Below are 21,968 nucleotides of genomic sequence, written 5' to 3'. Positions count from 1 at the left end.
TGCCTTCTGCCTGATGACCACTGGGATAGCCTCCAGATAAGTGACATAGATAATGTATGTGTACCTAAGGATAACTGTCATGATGTTATGGCTTTAAGGCTACAGTTTGCTGCCCTACGCATTGACTGTTTAGTACACAATGTGTTTCCTGGTATTATTTGCATCTTCATTGCACGCACAAGTGTAAGAATGAATAGCCCAGTGATGTGCATTAAGCCCTGTCAGTCTGAAGGCCTCACTCTCCTCTCAGTGTCACTGCAGACTGTAATTGTGTTGTGGAACAATAACGCACTAATCTTCCTTTCTTCTGGCACAAGTCGGACAGGTTTTTGCACAGATAAGGCGGCGACTGATGATCGTAGAATGCCCTGTTGAACAGATGTAGGTGAGACAGAATAGAAATACATTCTGATTTGCATTTCCTGCCTGAAAAAAACAGCCTACTATATAAGGTGAGCTCAGCTGGGCTGCTGGGCCATTCACACACTGAGAGGACAGCTTTTACAAACAGGTATGTACCATAATATATATATATATATATATATATATATATATATATATATATATATATAATTTTTTGTGCAACTGTTTATGACCATTTTGCTTTTATGTTGTTGCATTTCCATTTCCAGTGACCCTGACAGTTTTCTGATTTTGAACTTTAGTTACAGTCTTATCTCTTTATGAGCTTATTATTAATTAATTCATTCATTATTAATTAACTCATTATTAATTAATTTTCACATCTTAACAGTCAGCTGCATTTAAGGTTAAGGCATGTGTAAAAACAGATTCACAAATTTAATAATAAAAGAATAAAATTAAAGGGAACAGAATTGAAATTAAAGTGCTATAGTGTATTAAGTAAACAACAATTTTAAAAATTAGGTAAAATTTCATAAGTTCTCGTGAGGAAGCTCCCGAGTGAGTGAGAATACCACCTGGTGAGATAAAGAGTCGAGCGTTTAACCTCCAAATGATCTGATTAATCAGCAATTAATAAATTGTTGGATTATCCATCAGAGACAGCAGAACAGATGAAAAGGTAACCGAAAATTTAGAATAAAGTGCTAAAGAGATGTAATAAAGAGAGTTAAAAACAGCATGCAAATTAGATAAACAGTATTTTCTGTCTGGACAGAAAGAGCCTAACCATCAAAGGCACGGTATAAATAGAAATGTCTTTAGTCTGGATTAAAGTTGGCCTTAATAGCCTTAATTTAATGAAGAACTGCTAGATGGTCAGGTTTCTACAAACACTTGAACCTGTGTTTTACTTTGTCGCTTTCTGAAGTTTTAGGCTTCTTATAAAACACTTATAATTCTCCAGATTTCATCAATTTCATATGATCTTTCATTTTCCTCCATTTATCAGCTTTATTTGTCCAAATTCTTTTATTTCTTTGTTTTCACTCTCCTCTTTGACTCCACCACCTTCAGCAAAGCACTGACTCTATTTTTATTATTAAAGCCCGTTTCCACCACATAGAGGCAAATATCTCTGTTTTGGGCAGCATTATGTCAGCATTTTGGCTTAGTATCTTTTTTTTATCTGTAAATAATACATATTTTCTCTTTAATGCCATATTTTATCAGAATTTTCAGATTATTGTATCTTATTTCTTTTTTAGCTTTTATCTGCAAAAACTCACAGCAGGACTCGTTTTTAATCCAGAAGCCATGAGGAGGCGCGCATGCGCGCAGCTCGCTGTCTGGGCTCTGCTCATCAGCTACTCAGGTAAGACACTAATGTGCTATTCACTAGCTCTCCTAGCTTACTGTTCACATAGAACACTGCCAGTAAATGTTAATTGTGTTTAAGGCTTCAGTGTCATTCACAGCCTTTTAGTTTAACCTGTATAATGATCACCCCCAGGAGCGCAGCGTGTGGACAGCGTAACCCCAAAATTAGGCAGCACAAACGGAGCAACACGACTCACCATACAGGGGCAAGGTAAGCAGAGGAGGACAGAATGTACTGATATTTACTTGCCTTCATGTACATAAAGTGAATGTTTTGCTGTTTTGATGGATTTCTACATTAATGTATATTCAAGCTACAGTATTCAGGATATTTGTGGGGAAAGTACTTTTTCCTTGGTTGCTTTTCACTCATTCCTGCTTCTCTTATGAAAAAGAGCTGTGGTAATACTTCTGTAAGAATCTTACAGTAAATTTACACATTTAATTTGGTCTTCAGTATTACACAGGCATTATAGATTCTGATAAGAAGACAATATCACATGAAGATTATGAAGGTGCAAATATATAAGTACAAGTATACAAGTCACATAAGTTTAATAAGTATAAGTATATTACCATTTAATATATTGTGGCGTCGGTGTAGAAGGAGTAGGCCATTTTTCTGTTGTGAGAGGTGCTCTTTATTTGCACCAAACAGATCAGACACACATAAACACTGCTCTAACCCAGAAGGAGGTCACCAATGGCCATAGGCTACTAACCCATGGTGACCGTCCCTCAAAACCACACAAAACCACCCACAACTCCCAACACACCAGCGCACATGTAACACGTTTCCACTGCATGTACCCAATAACAATACACAACATAAACAAGAACAGAGCAGCCTGTCCCCAAACCTCTCAGCCACAGTGTATAATTAAATGGTTTACATGTAAACAGAGTCACTCAGAGTGGGACTGAAATGCTCCATCCTAGAGAAACTTACAGAGTCAGAATTGTTCTCAGTGGTGGTGATAGGAACCAGACGTCCACCTCTAAAAGCTCCCTCATAGAAAGTTAGTACTTGACATGGCTGTGAATGTTCTGCCTAATTCCTAACACATTGTTTTATTCTACGGATTTGGCGTAACACATTTTTACAACACGTTCATGGCAGAGGAGTACATGCGCAACATCGTAAGGCAAAATAGTCCCAAAAGAAAATTTATTTTTTTCCAACATACCACTATGTTATGGTCATCAACATGAAATATAAAAATCATCACGACCCCTGGTTCCTATCAGCCCCACTGTATCTCTACCTCAGCATGTCTACAGCGAATGTTTTCACAGAAAACCTCTCTAAATTACTTTATTTACATTTTAACGACTGAATTATGCTGAAATTTTGGAAAATCAGTGGAATTCCCCTTTAAGTTCCTATGCTGATGAAGAATTTCTGCAGTTCTGTTTGGGAACTCTGCACTTTTTGGGGCTTGATAATTTTAAAGTTCCTCTCAAGCTGTTTTTTGTGAGGCTACTTTAACTTATAATAGTTATTTCACTAAAATGACAGTCCATATACTGGCCTGTGGGTTTAGCCTACATCTACACCCCTCTGGTTTACAGTAAGCTTATTAAGTGTGTTGTAAATGATGTTGACCTGTTTTTCTCAGGTTTTGCTCAGCAGAGTCAGTTCAGTCTCAACCTTAATGACCCCAACTTCGGCAACTCTGTGACTTTGGTGTCGAGAACCAGATCTTTTCCCTGCGATGTGGAGAGAGATGCCAGCCTCTCCAGCAAGATAACCTGCTACACCAGGTAACTCTGCTCACCTGCTCACACAGGGGGATAGGCCCATAACCACTGAGTTGCAAAATCTCAAAGGAGCCCCTCAATCCACCAGACAGCTTCTTATTTTATTTTGTTCATTTATTTTTTATTTTAAAATGTTCAATTTTTCATTGTTTTTTTCTTAGTGTATTTTTGCAAACACTGAATTAAAAAAAAACAATAAATCTCAGAAAAAAATAAATACTGTGATATGTGTACATATGTTATCAAGAATATTTGGAAAAAAAAATCAAATTTACACAGTTTTTCAACTTACCCCAGATGTAGTCAAGACATGTTTGGTGTCCAGATGTTCCTTCTTTCACTGGGACTACAAGGCTAACATTGCTAACAAACACCACAATATTCATCAATAGTCACCCAAATCTTTTCCATAAATACATGCCTAAACCCATTCAAACCACATCCATTCTTTAAGGTGGCATGGGCTTGTTGATGTGGCTTAGGACACAGTATGACTTACTGTGAACTATAAAAATGAAAAAAGCCTCACCGTGTAGCTGAGGACAGCAATACTTGTCACAGCACTTGTTATAACTCACGTTTATAAACATTTATATAACAAGTAAACTGCCTTGGTCATTGAAAAGCAAAGGGAAATCTTTCAGCCACTGCAGGTTAACTCATCACCCAGTCAGTTTAATGTTAGATAAGGGGCAGTCGTCATCTTCTACACGACGTAAAGCATTTTTCTGTGCAGTAGATGATGCTGTTTGGCTTGTTGAGGTAACACTGAAAACAACGAATTATCTTTACTAACTCAGACAGCCCGGTCACGCTCATTCAGACTTGTCAGTCATGTCTGTAGCAGGTTAATAGTAATTATGTTATGTTAATAGCAGTAATGTTAACAAAGTAAAATATATACAAACCTCTCCTTGGTCATTTGAGCTCCTAAACACATCTACTGGACACTGAATTACATATCAGGTTGCTAATCGCTGAGACGTAACTATAATACTGTAACTATAATAATTATATAATAAGACATAACTATAATAATTTAAGCTTTTTACATTTCCAGTTTTACATGTGAAAAGTTGACATTCTGAGAATCTCACATCAGCTTTTGACAGTGTTAACTATTTCATTGCACTGTTGTTTAGCTACATGGTCACATTTTGTTCACTTTTATAGTTCACAGTGAGTCTTACCGTGTCCTGAACTGCACTAACAAATCAGCGCCACCTTAATGAAGACCTTGATGCGGTTTGAGTGGGTTGACAGAGGTTTTAGGGATGCATTTACAGAAAAGATTTGGGTGACTATTGACTTCTAGTGTGTGTTAGCAATGTTTGCATCAAATGTCCAGTGCTAAACTAGAGAAGCAAAATTTGGACATCGTGGTTTGGAAGACTCACCAAATCTGGGTTCAGTGGTAAATTATGTAAATTTCTTTTGCTGAAGAATTATTTTAGTATTGTGGTGTTATATTGGTGCCACATCACCAACCTGTAACTATGTACACACAGATCTCTAGTCTGATGTGCTCAGCCAGTAAATTAATACATTTTTAAATGCATAGCTATCCTACTATGGCTTTTACTTTCACCAGTTTAACCCTCCGTCAGCAGTTGTACAGATGAAACATGTTTTATTTATGTGCAACCAGTTGAATCATGTAATTACATACCGTCATAGTAATATACATAAAGTTTTGAAATTAAATGCGTAGCTAACTAACTACCCAATTGTTCAGAGATACTCTGTTTAATGTTATTGGTATGCTTCTGTCTTTTTCAGAGCGATGCCTGAGGATGACTATGAGGTCCATGTCAAGGTGGATGGTGTCCCCATTCCTGCTAGTAGTACATGCTGGGGAAGTCAGTGGAATTACTGGTGCACATTCTATGTTAGTTTCATTATTATGATTTTTTTATCCAGAGCTTAAGCTGATTGCTTTACTTTTGACCTCATAGCACACGTTTGTGACTGATTTTAACCAAAGTGTTGATCGTTCTCAGACTCGATGGTACAACACGCCCTCCATCCAGAAAATCACGCCTCTGACTGGCCTGCCAGGTGCAAATTTCCCATTCTACATATTCATCTGTAATGATATAACGCATTTAGAGAGCTCAGATCATGAGAATTTTTTCTTGCTTCTTTTAAATAAATGCGTTAAATGTAGCATGTAAAAATTGTTAAAGTTTCAAAGTGTACTGTTCACCAATCCATACAGTCCATATATGCAACACAACTAAGCTGCCCACTTTGAACCCATTGTTTTTGTGATGTCACATAAACCAGCTTATTTACCTATAAATGCCTATTCAGCCTAAAGTGGTTTAGCCCCACCCATTAACACTGAAGTTATGAGGAGTGTTTCAGCCTGGACTGCTTTTGAATGGGGCTGAATACAGGACAATCAGAACAGAGCTCATTTACATATATCACTCTTAAAGGCACACGAACAAAACCAGCCTGTTTCAATCCTGGCTCTGGAGACCCCCCTACACTGCACACTTCACTGTCCCAGCTCCCAACACACCTTATCCAGGTCAGCAACAAGCCCTTCCTGAGTAGAGATGAGTGTGTTTGAGCAGGAAAATGCAGAAGTGTGCAGGACAGTGGGTGCTCCAGGACCAGGGCTGGGAACCTGTGTTCTAAGGGATAAAGAGAGGTTGGAAAATTCTAATGTAAAATGTGTTTGGCGCATAAAAACACACAAACTTTAAAAGTGGACCTCACTTATAGAAGAAGGGAGTAAAATAAAGTGCAAGAAAAATGCAGGATATGGGCCCTTTAACCCTTGTGTGGTGTTGATGTGTTTGTTACTCAGTGGTCTGGTGGACCCACTAAATTATTGTTTTTTAAATCAATACAGCCATAACAATTTATATAAAAATACCAGATGTTTAAAATATCACACGTGTCCAGCGTAGGGTTCTCCTTTAGCAGCTGTAGCCAGTCAGCAGCCTGTCCATGTTGTCCACCCTCACACACACACACACACACATATACAAACACATACACACACAGACACTCACACACTAACAGCAGGCCATGTAGGAGGAGAGCAGAGTGAAGGGACACAGCACCTCCATACTTTTACCCCCCGCAGGTTCAGCCCAACACCACATGTGTGTAATATAAATGTGTGGGGGGTGAACAGAGTGAAGACACTGAAAATGGGTTATTTTATATGTTCTTCACAGAAAATGAGCAAAGACCAAGAATCTGAGCTTGAAATAATAATTAATCACAATTTTTTCTTTTGGTAAACATTGAAAACGGGTCCCACAGAGCTGAACACCACACAAGGGTTAATATCTTGCACTGATTTGGCTTCGTTTGACAAATGCATTCACTGTTTAATTCTCTTGTGTGGAATGTGCAGGCACTCTGGTTACACTGCGAGGGAGAATTTTCACTGATGTTTACGGCAGCAACACTGCCACGAGCTCCAACGGCAGGAATGTACGGTTTTTGAGGTACGGAAATATTCAACACTGTCGGAAATAAACATGGGCTGACTGGAGCTGCATGGTTAGAGGCTTCGAACAGATAAACTTCAGTTTTAATCAGTGATTTCAGTTCACATTGATTAAAGGCACACCGCTCCAGCTGTACCGTCTTAAGTCTGTCCAACACAAGCCTGTTTTTTTTCACTTTCGTGTAAATGAAGTGCAAACTCCATAGAAATCCAGTCAAATCACACTTTCCCGCTTACTATAGTGACATATGTTATACTTAAAATCATTTAGTGAAATTTGACAATTTTGTTGGGGTGGTAGTTGGAGAACAATAAACAGACCTGCTGTTTGTGCTGATGAGTATAAACCTGCTGTAAAACTGTTCAATTAGAAAAGAAAGAAGAAAAAATAGCTGACACTGACTGGAACTTCACACTTAAATAAGATGGTTCTTCAAAGGTTCTTTAGTAAAGAAAATGTCTCAATAGAACCATGAACACTTAAAGAACCCTGTGCATGATTAAAGGGTTCTTTGCATCGTGAAAGCGTTCTTCAGATTGATGGAGAATGCGCCAAAGATGGTGCTACATAGAACCTTTTTGAAAAGAGTTCTATTTATCACCAAGAAGGGCTCCTCTAATGTTATGATATCATGCTTGAAACAATAACAGAACCCTTTTTGGTGCTATATAGAACCCTTTTCAAAAACGGTCTTTATAGAACCATATAAAACACATTCTCCATCAATCTGAAGAACCATTTCATGATGCAAAGAACGCTTTAATCATGCAAAGGGGTTTTTTTGAGTGTTCATGGTTCTATATAGAGCTATTTTCTTTACTAAAGAACCTCTGAAGAACCTTCTTTTTAAATGTGTAGCTTAAGGGACTCTCTACTTCCATTGGTATGCAAAAGTTTAGGCACTCCTGAAAGCAGTACAGCTCTGAGGTGACGTGGAATATCTGTAATATATTTATGATTTATTCAGTTAAACCAGGTTTATTTTACTCATTTTAAAATATTTCATATATTAACAGTAACTGTTCGATCGAAAGTCCTTTGCTTTGCTTAAAAAAGGCAAAGATTTCAAACACTACACAGAGAAACAAATGCAAATGTAACAAACCAATATTTGAGTATTCAAACTATTTTGTCCAGCTCTAAAATATAGCATCTATTTTTCTTTTATATCTTATGATAAAGAGCTATTGTCAGTTTTCTATTGTATTGTATGATTTTTGAGGTACTGAAATGTGACAATTTGAACGTACCGTTTAAAATATAGAACCATATCTTACATAATGACATGATTCATGAATTCAGCTGTTATTCTTTCAGTTTAGCTGTGTATTAACAAGCTTTTATAATGCTTTTTGTGCTGCAGAGCCTACATGGGAGGAATGCCGTGTGTCCTCCTGAAGCCCAACTCAGACGAACTGTGAGTGGACATCACTTTAGTTTAAAGGACTGAGTGACCTCACTGCAGTGCTTATCATGCGCTTTCCTTTTTTCAGGTATGGCTTGAGTTTGGACTCCATATACAGTGACTGGGGATACATGAGCTGTAAAATGACTGGAACATATGTGGGTGAGAAAACCGGTCATTCGTGTTTGGCAGCAGTGAATCCAGCTAAAACTGATCAAAATCTAATAACCTAATATGTGATGTAATGTTATTTTTGTCTCTGCTAGGACATCACAACCTCAGCTACATCCTAGACAGTGAATACGGAAGGTCAGTGAAGCACTAGTTGCTGACCACGCACACATTTTAAAAAGATGGTTCTTTAAGGGTTCTTGGTAAAGGCATGTAGATGCCATGTAGAACCATTTTCATGGTTAAATGGTTCTCTGCATGGTAAAATTGTTCTTCAGATTGATGAACCATGTGTTGTATTATTGAAAATGGTTCTATATAGCACCAAAGGGGTTCTGCAATTGTTATGATGTCAAGCTTGTAACAATAATAGAACCCACTTTGGTGCTATATTGAACCATTTTCAAAAAGGTTCTATGTAGAACCATACACAACACAGTCTCAATCATTCTGAAGAACCATTTTGCCATGCAAAGAGCCATTTAAGAATGAAATGGTTCTATATAGAACTCATGGTTGTAAACAGAACCATTCCCTGCAGTAAAGAACCATCTTGCACTTGCTGAAATGTTTAAATGCCTGTTGTACATTGGGACAGTATGTGAAATACAAATAAAAACAGAAAGCAATGGTTTGCAAATTCACTTTCATCTCTATTTAAATGACAACAGTACAAAGACAAGATGTCAAAAATGTCCAGAAACACCACCAACCTTTCTGGGCTCAAGCTCATCTGAAATGGACTGATGCACAGTGGAAACAGTCTTAGGCATATTGTGGTCAGACGAGTCAACCTTTCAAATTGTTTATAGAAATGGACGATGTGTTCTTTGGGTTAAAGAAGAAAAGGACCACCTGGATTGTTACCAGCATAAAGTTCAAAAGTCAGCATCTGTCATGGTGGGAGGGGTGTTAGCGGTTAACCTGCACATCTTTGAAAGCAGCATTAACACACAAACATACACATTTTGGAGCAACATATGCTGCCTTCTAGACAGCGTCTTCTTCAGGGACGTCTATGCTTGTTATGTTAATTGAGTGCTGTTAAAAGGAAAGCTGTAACACAGTGGTCTTTATGCTTTTGTCCCAACCTTTCTGGAATGTGTTGCAGGCTGTAAATTTCATCTATATAGCTAGTTTTACTGTTTTTATAATACAGTTCAAACTGAATTTATCAATCACTGCTTTCTGCATTTCACATACTGTCCCAGCTTTTTTGGAATTGAGGTCTGTTTCTCAAAATGACTGAGAAAAAACAAAAAATGTCTGCTGTGTTCCAGGAGTTTGCCAGACTTACAGCTCTACAGTGTATCAGCACTGAACAAGATTGCAATGTTCCAAACCTATGCAGGTATTACAGTGGATTCAACATGAAGCATGAATGAATTATCACACTGATCACTGTATGAAGGAAAAAAATGTTGGGCTGCTCTAATTAGAATTTTTATTTTTGTTGCAGAGGTCACTGGAGTGTCCCCTTCTGAGGGCAGTGTGCTTGGCGGCACATTGCTAACCATTCAGGGAAACTACTTTGATGAGACAGACCGTCCAGCAGAGGTTTTAGTGGGAGGTAATTTGGGGGAAAAATGGTGGTAGTGTACTCATTTTTTTATAGAATAGAATAGAATAGAACCTGATTATCCATCTATGTTGGCGGCCTCTTTGTCTGTCATAGTGAAACTTAAATCATCAAACATTGAACCCTTTTAAATGGTTTCACACTTGATTGCCTCAATCTTATAGCCTATAGGGGAATTTTTCAAAACATCTTACAGTTAAGTTGTTGAGTTCGGAGTCAGAGTGGTTTGGTGTGAGATCATTGATTGTAGAGACTTAGATGTCTTTACAGTGGTGGTGATAGGAACCAGGGGTCACCATGACTACAACACAAATATAGACATTTTATTTACTATCCAAAACCACCAGTGAACCTACACGAGTCTTCTGAGTTTATATGGAATGTTGATGATGGTAAAATAGTGGTTAACATAAAAAATGCCTTATAACACCCTGTATGTACCTCTCCACCATTAAGGGATTTTAAAAAATACAATTTAGGTTAAAACCTTTGCAGAACTATCATAAAACAGTGTCTCAGTCATCAGGCAGTGAATTCATAACCATTTCATGTAGTAACTTTCTGTGAGGGAGCTTTTAGAGGTGGACGTCTGGTTCCTATCACCACCACTGTGATAATTCTGACTCAGCAAGTTTCTCCAGAATGGAGCATTTCACATTTTTGAACATTTAATGTAATTATCAAATAAATAAATAATAACTAAATAAAAATAAACTAAACTAAAATAAATAAAACTGAGTGGAATTCCCCTTTAAGAAAAAGTTGACCTGGTTTTACTTGCCAGCACCGAAAAATCAAACCTTAGGATTAAAAAGCCTGCATTGGTGCAATAATAGTGCATAAGGCAGTCTAAACAACTTTATGGAGGCAGTACGTATTTATTTATGTGCTTGTACTTATTGTTCATGCTTATTAAGTTTTAATAGTGTTCGTTAATAACTCTAATAAGTCATTTGTTAGATGGTTACTAGATGGTTTGTACCTGAAAGAAGAACTGCATTGCATACCAGTCTGTGCTTTAGTGATGGATGACGGCTTCACTCAGTAACTTCTGCTCACAAAGCCTCTTTTGTTTTCCTGAGGTCGTAATTGTGAGGTACAGAGCATGACAGACAAGACCATCACCTGCAGGACTCCGGAGTACGAATGGAGCAACAAGACAGTGTTTCCAGGTAAATCGTCTCTTGACCTCTGCTCTCACATACGAGAGAGACACTGCGTCAGAGTGTAGCAGCGTGTCCAGTGAAGCATAGCTCAGCACAATGCCTTGGTGACAGTGTGTGGTTTTGGGATGTGATCTCAACTGTGATTTGGTCCTTTGAACTTGTAAAAGAGTCTGTCATCTGGCTGATAACAGTGTTACTCCTAAGCTACGGTACACTGAACTCTGTCAAACAGATCTAAATTTGGAGTGCAGAGTTTCATCCCTGAGAAAATGCAGTTATCAGCAGCAATAACAAAAGCATGATGTCATTTGATGCTAATTATTTGTTGCTCATAGCTTGTTGAAAAAAGAAGAGGAATTGAATTCAAACGACTAAACTTTTAATCCACACCACATTATTGTCTGTGTGTTTTTTACTTTGTGGTTAAAAAAAAACCTTTTGTTCATTACTTAACATTTGTAACGTGCCAGAAAAAGTCAGACGCTCGCGGTTAAAAAGATCAAATGCTTTACTGGTGAAATCAAAGTCCAAGTTCATGGTCACAAAACAAGCATGGGTCAAATCCAGGAAACACAGTACAAGAAGACAAACATAAAAATAGGCGAACAGTCCAAACAGAGTTAGACAAAAGTCAGAGTCGTAAAAAAAACAGGCGAAAAGGTCATAAAACATCTAATGTAACTAATTAAATATGTAATTCAATTTGTTAAATCTCTGTCAGTGAAGTTGATACACTGACTGAACACACTTAAATGTGGAATGCAGAGTTTTACATACCTCTAAATGAAGCTTTGGTAGACTAAACAGTGTCATTCAGACTTATATTAGGAATCTAGACTTTTAACCCCTTTCTGCAGGACCCTTAGTGGCCACCCCACTGGAGAAATGGAAATCAACTCTAGTATTTTTAAATAAAAAATCTAATTAAATATTATTTCCTCATACCTCTGTTATCAGATGAACTAGGGCATGCTGTCTCTGTGTGTGTGATGTTGTGGAGCTGCTAGCACGAAATGTGGGGTGAAAGGGGGAGGGGTAAGACAACAGTTCACACCTCTCCACAAAGACGGCCGTGCTGAGATAACATGGACAACTGGAGCTTTATTCATATCAAACAATCATGTACATACAAAATTTAAACACAGTAGAAAACACTGGGTCTCACTGTATTTGGATGGTACACTATAATCCCCTATAGATTATCTACAGATGTTCAAATTGTTAACAAACAATCTTAGAGTTAGGGTTTGGACCTGGGTTAGGGCTCGGACCAGGGTGAAGGGTTTAGGTTTAGGTTTTGGGTTGAGGTTAAGGTTAGGGTTAGGATTAGAGCCAGGCTTAAAGACAATTATGGTAGATAATGTAACTTAAAAGTAAAATAAGTATCTACAAAGCATCTAAAGTGGACTGTCCAAATAAAGTGTTACCAAACACTTTTATAAATGTTGACTTGTATTAATATGATATGTAATGGTTGAAGTCAGTCTGTCTCATATTTGCAGGCGGTAGAGGGTTCAAGATGGAGATGTGGACTAATACCAACGTGCAGTATCTCGAGGACGTTCTGACCTATACCTCCAGTCGGCCTGGTTATTCTGTCCAGTGGGTGGACTCTCTGTCCTACGCGTGGCCCAACGAAATTGACTACTTTGTGGCTCGATTCAGTGGCTTCTTTGTTCCCACAGAGACCGACAACTACTATTTCTTAATCAAAGGAGATGACCGATTTCAGCTGTATTTCAGCATGACCGGTCGCCCTCAGGATAAGGTACTGCACTTTAACAAACTCACTATATTTTATAATGAGGCAGGAAAACAGGCTTTATTCTTTGCAGCCTGCATGGTAATGATCTTACTACAGAGCTCTACTATTAATGCTAAAGTCACACATTTTGATAATTACAACCCAATTATGTGATTCAGGTCAAGATTGCATATCTGAATTATTGGACCAGCAGTTACTACACCAGTTCCACCCAGAGGTCTAAAGTCATGCGGCTGGAGAAAGGAAAGGCGTAAGTGCGACTCCACATACTGTATTCTGCAGTTTAAAACTCATGATAAAATGTACAGTGCTGTGCAAAAGGCCACCGTATTCATCAGGGCACTGAGAGTGTTTGTGCTTTTTATGCTAAAAAAGCTATGAATTCTTAAAAGCACTTTTAACAGTAAGAGTTAGTACACATCAACATCTGTGCGATTAAAAATAACAAGAAAGTTTGCTTTTAAGAAGACAAGGCACGTTTATTTATATAGCACCTTTCATACACTGCTGTCATTCAAAGTGCTTTACAAATGAGAAAATACAGAGTCAGAAAATACAGAGTTCTTTAAAAAAGTAGACTAAATGAGAATAGAATTGAAAAAAAAACATGATTAAGAACAGATTTAAAAGAAAAAATCATTACATTAAAAATCAAATTAGACATTAAATTAGGATAGTGTAAATAATCATGTTTAAAATAGTTAAAAAGAGCAATTGCAGTGTAGTCCGCTGGTTAGAAGAGCATTCTGCTCTAAGCAGTTCTAGCCATCACATGATCAGCACACCAGGTTTAACATAATAAAGGATGAATTATATGTATATAAATTAATAAATGGTTGATTAAGCTGATTAAACACAATCAAGGAGTAATTCAATGTATTTAACTCAATGAAGGAATGAATGAATAGATTTGACTGAATGGAGGATCCATTAAACGGATTTAACTGAATAAAAGGTTGAGTAAATTTAACTCGGTTGAGGATTGACTAAACTGAAATGACGCTGAACTGAACTGTACTGAAATGATGAGTTAATTAAACTGATCTAACAAAATGAACTGATTTAACTCAATGAAAGATTGACTAAACTGACTTAATTCAATGAAGGATTGATGTTAGATTCAATTGAATTAATCGAATCGAGAATTGATCAAACTGATTTGCCCTAATGAAGCATTGACTGAACTGATTTAACTTAATGGCATGTTGATTAAACACATTTGCCTCAATGAAGGATGGACTAAACTGATGTGACTTAATGAAGGATTGAATAAAACTGATTGAAGTGAATTATAGATCAATTAAACAAGTTTAACCTAATTTAGGAATGATTAAATGTATTTAATGTCATGAAGGGTTGATTAATGAATGATATTTAGAAATGTCTGCATTCGTCTGTGATTGAGATGTAAACAGGCATTCAGAGTGGTTTGGTGTGAAACGGTTCATTATGGAGACTCCGATTTTTTTACAGTGGTGGTGAACAAACTGATTATGACTTCATAAAAGTGGTTGAACTTTGATTAGTTCATCTAAGTATTGAAATGATTACTGTAAATACTTCATAAAATCTTTGAAATTTAACATTACTGTTTATTTTATTAAATTTATTTGTGTTTATTGCAATGTTAATGTTTTTCAGAGCAAATAAACACTTAATTTTGTTACCCTGTTTATCTACTTTAATCTAACGTGTGTATTCAGGTACTATATTGAAGCCCTGCTCCAGGAGTACACAGTAGGAGCCTTGATTGATGTGGGGTTTTTCAAAGAGAGAAGCCCCTTCACTGCTCAGCAGACTCAGGACGCCGTTAATGAGAAGCAGGTCATCAAAGCCAGCTACGACATTCTGGATGAGAAACAGGTTTGTCAGAGAAGTATAGTCAATGAGCCTCCATGATCATATTTGTTTGTTGTAGCACATTTTATGATTATAATGGTTTGGAATGTTTGATTTAATCTTGCTTACTGCATGTAAATATGCAAATGAAGTAATTTTGCACTTATACAGCACATTAAAAAACAAGGAGCATGGAGTCCAAATGCTTTACAGCTTTAAAACAACATTTAATTGAAGAATAAATAAAAGTTACACTAGCATTCAAAAGTTTGGAGTCACATTAATAGTTGTTGTTATTTTATTAAATAATGTAAATAACACAAAAGAGACACCAGAAGGTGTTTTGCAGTGTTTTGTTCAGGTTTTTTTTGAGAGAAGCAAGATAAATAATATACTGCATATACAGTAATGACCTGTTTACAGTCATTTACAGTCATATGCAAAAATTAGGACACCCTGGTCAAATTAAAAATGAAAATAAGTTACACATCGTCTACAGAGAACACCATTCTACACATTTTAACGCACAATTACTGTTTATTTGCTGAATTTAACATAGTGGGGGAAATAAAACATAAAATGTGGCCTGTGCAAAAGTTATGGCACCTTATACATTTTATGTTTTATTTTTTTCAACGTGTTAAACCCTAAAGTGCAAAATGCAATATTTGATAGTATTTTATTGGAATGTATCATAACTTCATTCTCAATGTTATACAGCTTTCTCAGTGTCATCTACAGCTGTGTTTATCATTCTGAACATATTCATTTTTTCACATATTCGCTTTCTATTAATTAGTTATAAATCTATGAAGTTATAAAGTACCAACATAATATTTATAATTTATTAATATAATTTTATGCATATTCCTGAAACAAAATTGGGTTTATATTCATACAAACAGTGAAAATAAACATCTGAGCAGTATTGTATATATGCTCATTGTTTATAGTGTGTATTCAGATCTGCTGCTTAATGTTTGTTTTTTGTGCTTTTAGGTGCTTCGTTTCGATGGATGGAGCCCAGCTATTCCTGTCCAGGAGGTGCAGACTGTGACAATCAGCAGTGACTGTTTTTCATTGGGCAGTTGTGATAATACCTACTACACCCTCAGCTATGGAGCCCAGAGAACAGGTTCCATTCTTTCAGCTCAGACTCTGTGGGGAAAGTTTGTTAGCGTTGGTCTGAAAGACTTAATCTCTGTTTGTTTGAAGCCAGCATCCAATTTCTCTCATCAAAAGTGTCCTTTTCCTGCATTGTGCTAACACGGCAGACGTGATCCTGTGTCCCTCTACAGGGCTAATCCCCGTCAGCGCACCTGCGCAGGTGGTGCAGGCTGAGCTGAATGCTCTATGGACCATTAAGCCAGACACAGTCACAGTCACAAAGCAGGATCTGGGCACTCAGTCACAGTACAATATCACTTTCAATTCTAACAGAGGTAAGACAATCTGTCACGGCTGCGATGACTCAGCAGTCCTATTATTTACTGTTGGGCCAAACAAAGAACTAGCCTGGATAAGTGAAAATAATTAAAGAGGAATTCCACCTTTTTTATAATTTCTGCATAATTTAATGACTGAGCTGTAAACAAAGTCATTTAGTTTTATTCACAGTGTTTTAACTCAAATGTCTTTACAGTGGTGGTGATAGGAACCAGGGGTCGCCATGACTACAACACAAATATAGACATATTATTTGTTATCCAAAACCACCAGTGAACCTACACGAGTCTTCTGAGTTTATATGGAATGTTGACTATGGGAAAATAGTATGAAATCTGGAAAAATAGCATTTCTTTGGGGACTATTTTGCCTCACAACGCCCTACATGTATCCCTCCATCATAAATTGATTTAAAAAAATATTTTTGACATTTACCAAAATCTTTTCAAAACTATTATTAAACAATGTCTCAGACATCAGGCAGTGAATTCATAACCATTTCATGTAGTAACTTTCTGTGAGGGAGCTTTTAGAGGTGGATGTCTCGTTCCTATCACCACCACTGTGAACAGGTCTGACTCTAAGTTTCTCGAGAACGAAGCATTTCACACCAAACCACTCTGAATGTCTCTGTTTACATCTTAACCATTTACTTATGTGGTAAAAATCCCCTTTAATAACACTTTCAGAAACAACCAGTTTGGTTTACTAGTTTAACCAGAAATTACAATGAATTATGAGATTAAAATGTTTGGAATTCACTCACAGTACAGTTGAGAAGTTTGGAATTAGTGTTTTTCATACAACAAAACCAAATTCTTTGCAGTAAAAAAGTATAAAATGATTCTAACATGTTGGGCTGAAAGCTGTACAACTTCAACAATGAAGTTCATTACCAGAATGAGTCAAATATGTTAATCTGCTGTAGTCGATTTTAAAGTATACACAATCATAGATGTGGTTAGAATTTTTACTGCTGATTGTATCTGGTTGAGCATCATTGAAAGCAGTAATACTTTGAATTCACTAATTTTTTAATAAATTACATCAGCACAAAAGTACATAAGCTGAAAGGCTGGAATTGGGTGGATATATTGTGTTTTATTCGTGGAAATTGTGTGCACTTTTAAACTGAGTCAATTCATTTTTACTGCATTTGTACTGGAATGTGTGACCCATAGTGTACGACTCTGTAAAGCACTGTGCTTTCAGTCCACATCTAAAGCCATGCTACTGTCTCCATGTCAGGTGACTTTGAGGACCTTCAGTACTGGACAAACTGGCCAGGTGTAAACGTCACAGTCAGGGAGGTCACGAAAGGAAGAGCTGACCTGAACACCTTTACACTGCTGTGGGGAGGCATTGCGTCCAGCCCTCTGCCTTACAACGCTTCAGAGACTCAGGTGTGAACATCAGCAGTCATTCTCCAGATGTGCTGAAATCCTTCTGATTCACCTCTGTTGCAAAGAGAATGTTTAAAACAGCAAATCCTCTTCATCACATTACATTTACATCAACTTGCAAGCTTTTTTTTCAATATGTGTCTATTTTTTTGGCCACATTCTTGTTTTCATAGACTTGATAATTTACTGTTATTTTGTTTGTGAATGAAAATATAGTGTAAAATATCCTGCTAGTAATATAACATTAACATTACAATGTTAAGTAATGCTAACATTACAAATTACATCATATTACAATACAATACAATCTATAAATACAGTCAAACGTAATAAGAATGTGTTGTTTTCAGTAAAGTTATGAATATGTAGGTTAGATAAGCGGAGGTTTAGTTCCTGCTGCTCTCTATCACATGGATTTGTTCAGTTCTATCACCTGATTAAATTTAATGGAGGCTTGATTAGAAAAACCAGGTGTTAGATGAGAACTGTAAATACTGAACAACCTTGAAATGGAAATGGTTACGCAAACCAACTCACACAGAACGATTACAGTGTTTATTTTTTACTTGTATTTATTCTGAAACAAGTGTTTTTGAAACTAATAAATAGCTTTGAGGTCTCTCAAACTGCTTGAAAGGGAATTCCACAAATTTTCAAAAGGTTCTGCAGAAGTCAGTCATTAAGATCGTTAAGGTCATTCAGAGTGGTTTGGTGTGAAACTTGCAGTGGAAGAATTGTTCACAGTGGTGGTGATAGGAACCAGACGTCCACCTCCAAAAGCTCCCTCATATACTCTGATGCCTGAGACATTGTTTTGCAACAGTCTTGAAATAATGTTTTGGCCTAATTTTTTTCTTTTAAATCCGTTCATGATGGAGGAGTATATAAAAACAGTAAATAGTCCCCAAAAGAATTTTTTTTTTTCTTTTTTGCAGCTGTTTTACCATCATCAGCATTGCATATAAAAATCAGAAGACATGTGTAGGTTCACTGGTGGGTTTGGATGGTAAATAAACAATATTTGGTGACCCCTGGTTCCTATCACCACCACTATAAAGAATTCTGAGTCTGTAAGCTTTTTTACAATACAGAATTTTGCATCAAACCTGAACGACTTTGTTTACATCTCAGAGCTTGAACTGTGCAGAAATAAAACAGGTGTAATTCCTCTTTAAATTTAATGTTGTTCACTTTAAGTAAAGAGGATTCATTGTTTATGTCATAAAACCAACATACATCTATCCTCCTATTGAGCCTAGGGAAGTTTAGCTCCGCCCACACTGACGTTATAAGGAGTGTTTCAGTTCTGAGTGCTTTTTAAATGAGGAACAATACAGGGCAGCCAGTCAGAACAGAGCTCATCAACATGTAGATACATATAGAATTATGACTGATTTTGGTATGTATACCCACAAAAGGGTCATAAGTGGACCTCAGGGAAAACAACAAGGCCACATTCACATTACCAGGCTGAAGTGGCACGAATCTGATTTTTTGCCCTAATGTGACTCAGATCTGATGTTTTCAGGGCTGTGCGGACACAAATCTGATCTTTTCAAATCCAACCCGAGTCACGTTCATATGTGGTCCTAGATCAGATACGTATCCGATTCGTGGCCATAGGACCTTAATGTGACGCTCAGATCGGAATTCATGTGCTTTTTTTCCACTGCACTGCGCCATCATTCAGCGTTACCATGGCAGCAGCGCGAACAGAAGTTAAAGCCTGTAAACGGTGGAAAAGCAGCTCATCTCACCTTTTTCTCCTTCGTCTCGCTCTAATAAAGAAGCTGAGAGCTGTTTAGAGTTAATGATCTTCTCAGCGAAGCTCGTTCTGCTCGTTAGTTTGTGCTGATGATGAACGTGATTCATTCACGTGACGTTACTGAGTAGGATGTGCTCATGCGGGTCATTTCAGGACGCTGGTTCATTACATTAATGACAGATTTAGGTCACTTACCTACACAAGTGTGAACCGTCCTGTCAGAGAGTTTAGATTTCAGCAATGAGGCTTGTAATGTGAACGTAGCCTAAGACACGAAATATGTAGGATTTGGGTCATTTTAAGACTTTTGCACTGGACTGTGTGTTCATATGTAAATCATGCATCTCACTGACTTGATCTGTAACTCACTCACTCACATCTAGCAGGTTCAAAATGCTCCACAAGGGGGCACCATTAGCACTAGCTTTCGGTGCTTGATAGGTGTGGTGCTTCACATCAATGACACTGTTTTTAACTGCAGGTTCTGTCTGCGCTGGGTGAAATGCTGTCTGCCAAATGTCCTCAGGAGCTTCTCAGTGTGGAGAATTCTCAAGTCAAGTACTTTAGAGACTATGAGAGTGCTAACACAGGGGTAAGGGCTGTTTTTTTTTTAGTAGTTTAATGCGGAAGGTCCAAAAGGAGCACTGTATTTAGAACGTCCCTAAAGGTGTCCCACATCAGGGGCTCCCACTCTCAGTTCTGGTGACCCCTTTGGCCTGTATGTTTTTGTATTTTCCCTACTCTACACACCTGAGCCAACGAGGCACTTGTTAATTAGTTAACATTTTGTTGGTGTGTTTGATGAGCATTGTTTTGGGACACCAGGGCTGGCATTGGGAACCCTGTTCTACATGACACTGAAAAGGTTCTAACTTTAGTTTTATAACCGTTGCAGACTCTAATAAAGCTAACAAGGAGCTGTGATCTTATGCTGAAGCAGTGAAAGGATTCAAATGTTTGGCATCCTCAGTTCTCAGGTGATCTGAGCACCAGGGGGACGATCGTCAATAACAACGAGCCATTCTGCGGCCAGTGGTCCCTGATGAACCCAACCGTTCTGTTTAGGTCAGATGATGTCACCCTGTCTGGAGCAGCCTATGGCCCTGTGCCTCTTCAGCAGTATGGAACAGTAAGTATCCTGAGATCATTTCAAAAGAATGTACTTGAATGGCGCAACCAGCACTTGGGTCCAGCCCCACCTGGGCCATAAACTAGTAGTTAGTGACCTAATAATAGAAGCAGGAAAAATTACCAGAAGTTATGGTATTCATATTATTATTGTCTGTAATGATAGTAAATCTGTAGGTACATCTGCTGATGTTCCTGGACACATCATCAGGGATGCTCCATGAAGCCTGAGCAGATGTACGTACAGAGATAATAATTCTTCTAATAACATGTTTAGATTGATCTCTGTCAAAAGTTAAACCGAGGAAAAAATACTTTACTTTTATGTACGTATTTTTGCACTCATACTTTCAGAGAATAAATTTTCCATAAAACTCCCACCGATGATATCATGTTGTCATTATTACCTAAAACGAGTGACGTCACATAAGTGATGCAAAAGCTTGGGCCCCCTGGTCAAATTATATGTTTTGTTGATTTTCTAAATGATGTTTTTGTAGATTTTAATACACAATTATTGATTTTTTGCTGTACATGTATTACACTCACTGTGTTACGAAAAAATGTCAATAAAGATGACACCCACTTTAAACAGACCTTTTAAAAAGGTCTTTCAGAAGATGATGGTGAGTTTCAGACCAGTATTTCATTCCAAGACAGGCCCCCTGACCCTGGAAATCCAGGACATGTATCAGTTTGATGTTGCTAAAACAAAAGTTACCGTAACAAAAGTTTACCACTGTTTAGAGTGTCCAGGTACGTTTTGGGGCCACTGCATATCTAAAAGCATATTTAAATTAATTTTTTACATTATTTTTTGTGTCCTAGCTCTGCTTGGCCTATAAAGGCTATCTACAGAAAGGACTGGAAGTGGTGTTTACCTACCAGAACAGCGCAGGAAGTACCTATACTCTGACCACAGTAATCTCTCCAGTGTTCGGGTCTGGGGATGTGTAAGTTTGAACACAATTTGAAAGTCTAGTTCTCCACAGAGCTGAAATGAATAGTAATACAGTGACCACTGCATTGTATTTTGTTTGCAGGTGGAAATACACGTGTGTGGATCTTTTAGCTGGTCTGCAGACAAGCTTCCCCGGCACCAACTACCAACTCCTGGAACTGCATCTGTACAGAGACACAGGAGATTACTACATAGACACGGTTCAGCTCGGGAGAGCGGCCACCATGATTGACCTCAATGGTGCATGAAAAAGCTTTTCATTTCATTGCAATTATTATAAAGGACCCGTATCATGGAAAAACAAATTGTCCTCACTGTTTTCAAAATAAGAGTTTCATGTAGTATGTAAACATTGTTCAAGTG

The 21,968-nt window shown here is 37.5% G+C and overlaps 1 protein-coding gene across 1 annotated transcript in view; it reads left to right on the top strand.

Moving 5' to 3' along the window:
• The first annotated feature begins 371 nt into the window (after positions 1–371).
• The window catches only part of LOC118806221 (fibrocystin-L-like), an 89,019-nt gene continuing 67,422 nt past the window's right edge, over positions 372–21,968 (top strand). Inside the window, exons 1-23 of the mRNA XM_036567692.1 lie at positions 372–511; positions 1,632–1,738; positions 1,877–1,954; positions 3,363–3,507; positions 5,284–5,392; positions 5,505–5,562; positions 6,881–6,974; positions 8,341–8,394; positions 8,471–8,544; positions 8,649–8,691; positions 9,834–9,904; positions 10,013–10,123; positions 11,215–11,304; positions 12,801–13,066; positions 13,222–13,313; positions 14,767–14,926; positions 15,902–16,037; positions 16,201–16,344; positions 17,597–17,751; positions 19,998–20,108; positions 20,487–20,645; positions 21,473–21,597; positions 21,688–21,845. Of these exons, the coding sequence (XP_036423585.1) occupies positions 1,681–1,738; positions 1,877–1,954; positions 3,363–3,507; positions 5,284–5,392; positions 5,505–5,562; positions 6,881–6,974; positions 8,341–8,394; positions 8,471–8,544; positions 8,649–8,691; positions 9,834–9,904; positions 10,013–10,123; positions 11,215–11,304; positions 12,801–13,066; positions 13,222–13,313; positions 14,767–14,926; positions 15,902–16,037; positions 16,201–16,344; positions 17,597–17,751; positions 19,998–20,108; positions 20,487–20,645; positions 21,473–21,597; positions 21,688–21,845 (2,491 nt within the window). The 5' untranslated portion in view covers positions 372–511; positions 1,632–1,680. The remainder of the gene's footprint in view (positions 512–1,631; positions 1,739–1,876; positions 1,955–3,362; positions 3,508–5,283; positions 5,393–5,504; positions 5,563–6,880; positions 6,975–8,340; positions 8,395–8,470; positions 8,545–8,648; positions 8,692–9,833; positions 9,905–10,012; positions 10,124–11,214; positions 11,305–12,800; positions 13,067–13,221; positions 13,314–14,766; positions 14,927–15,901; positions 16,038–16,200; positions 16,345–17,596; positions 17,752–19,997; positions 20,109–20,486; positions 20,646–21,472; positions 21,598–21,687; positions 21,846–21,968) is intronic.

The sequence above is a fragment of the Colossoma macropomum genome, unplaced genomic scaffold, assembly GCF_904425465.1.
Source record: "Colossoma macropomum unplaced genomic scaffold, Colossoma_macropomum, whole genome shotgun sequence".
Taxonomy (NCBI): Eukaryota; Metazoa; Chordata; class Actinopteri; order Characiformes; family Serrasalmidae; genus Colossoma; species Colossoma macropomum.
This window is presented reverse-complemented; position numbering and strand designations above follow the sequence as displayed.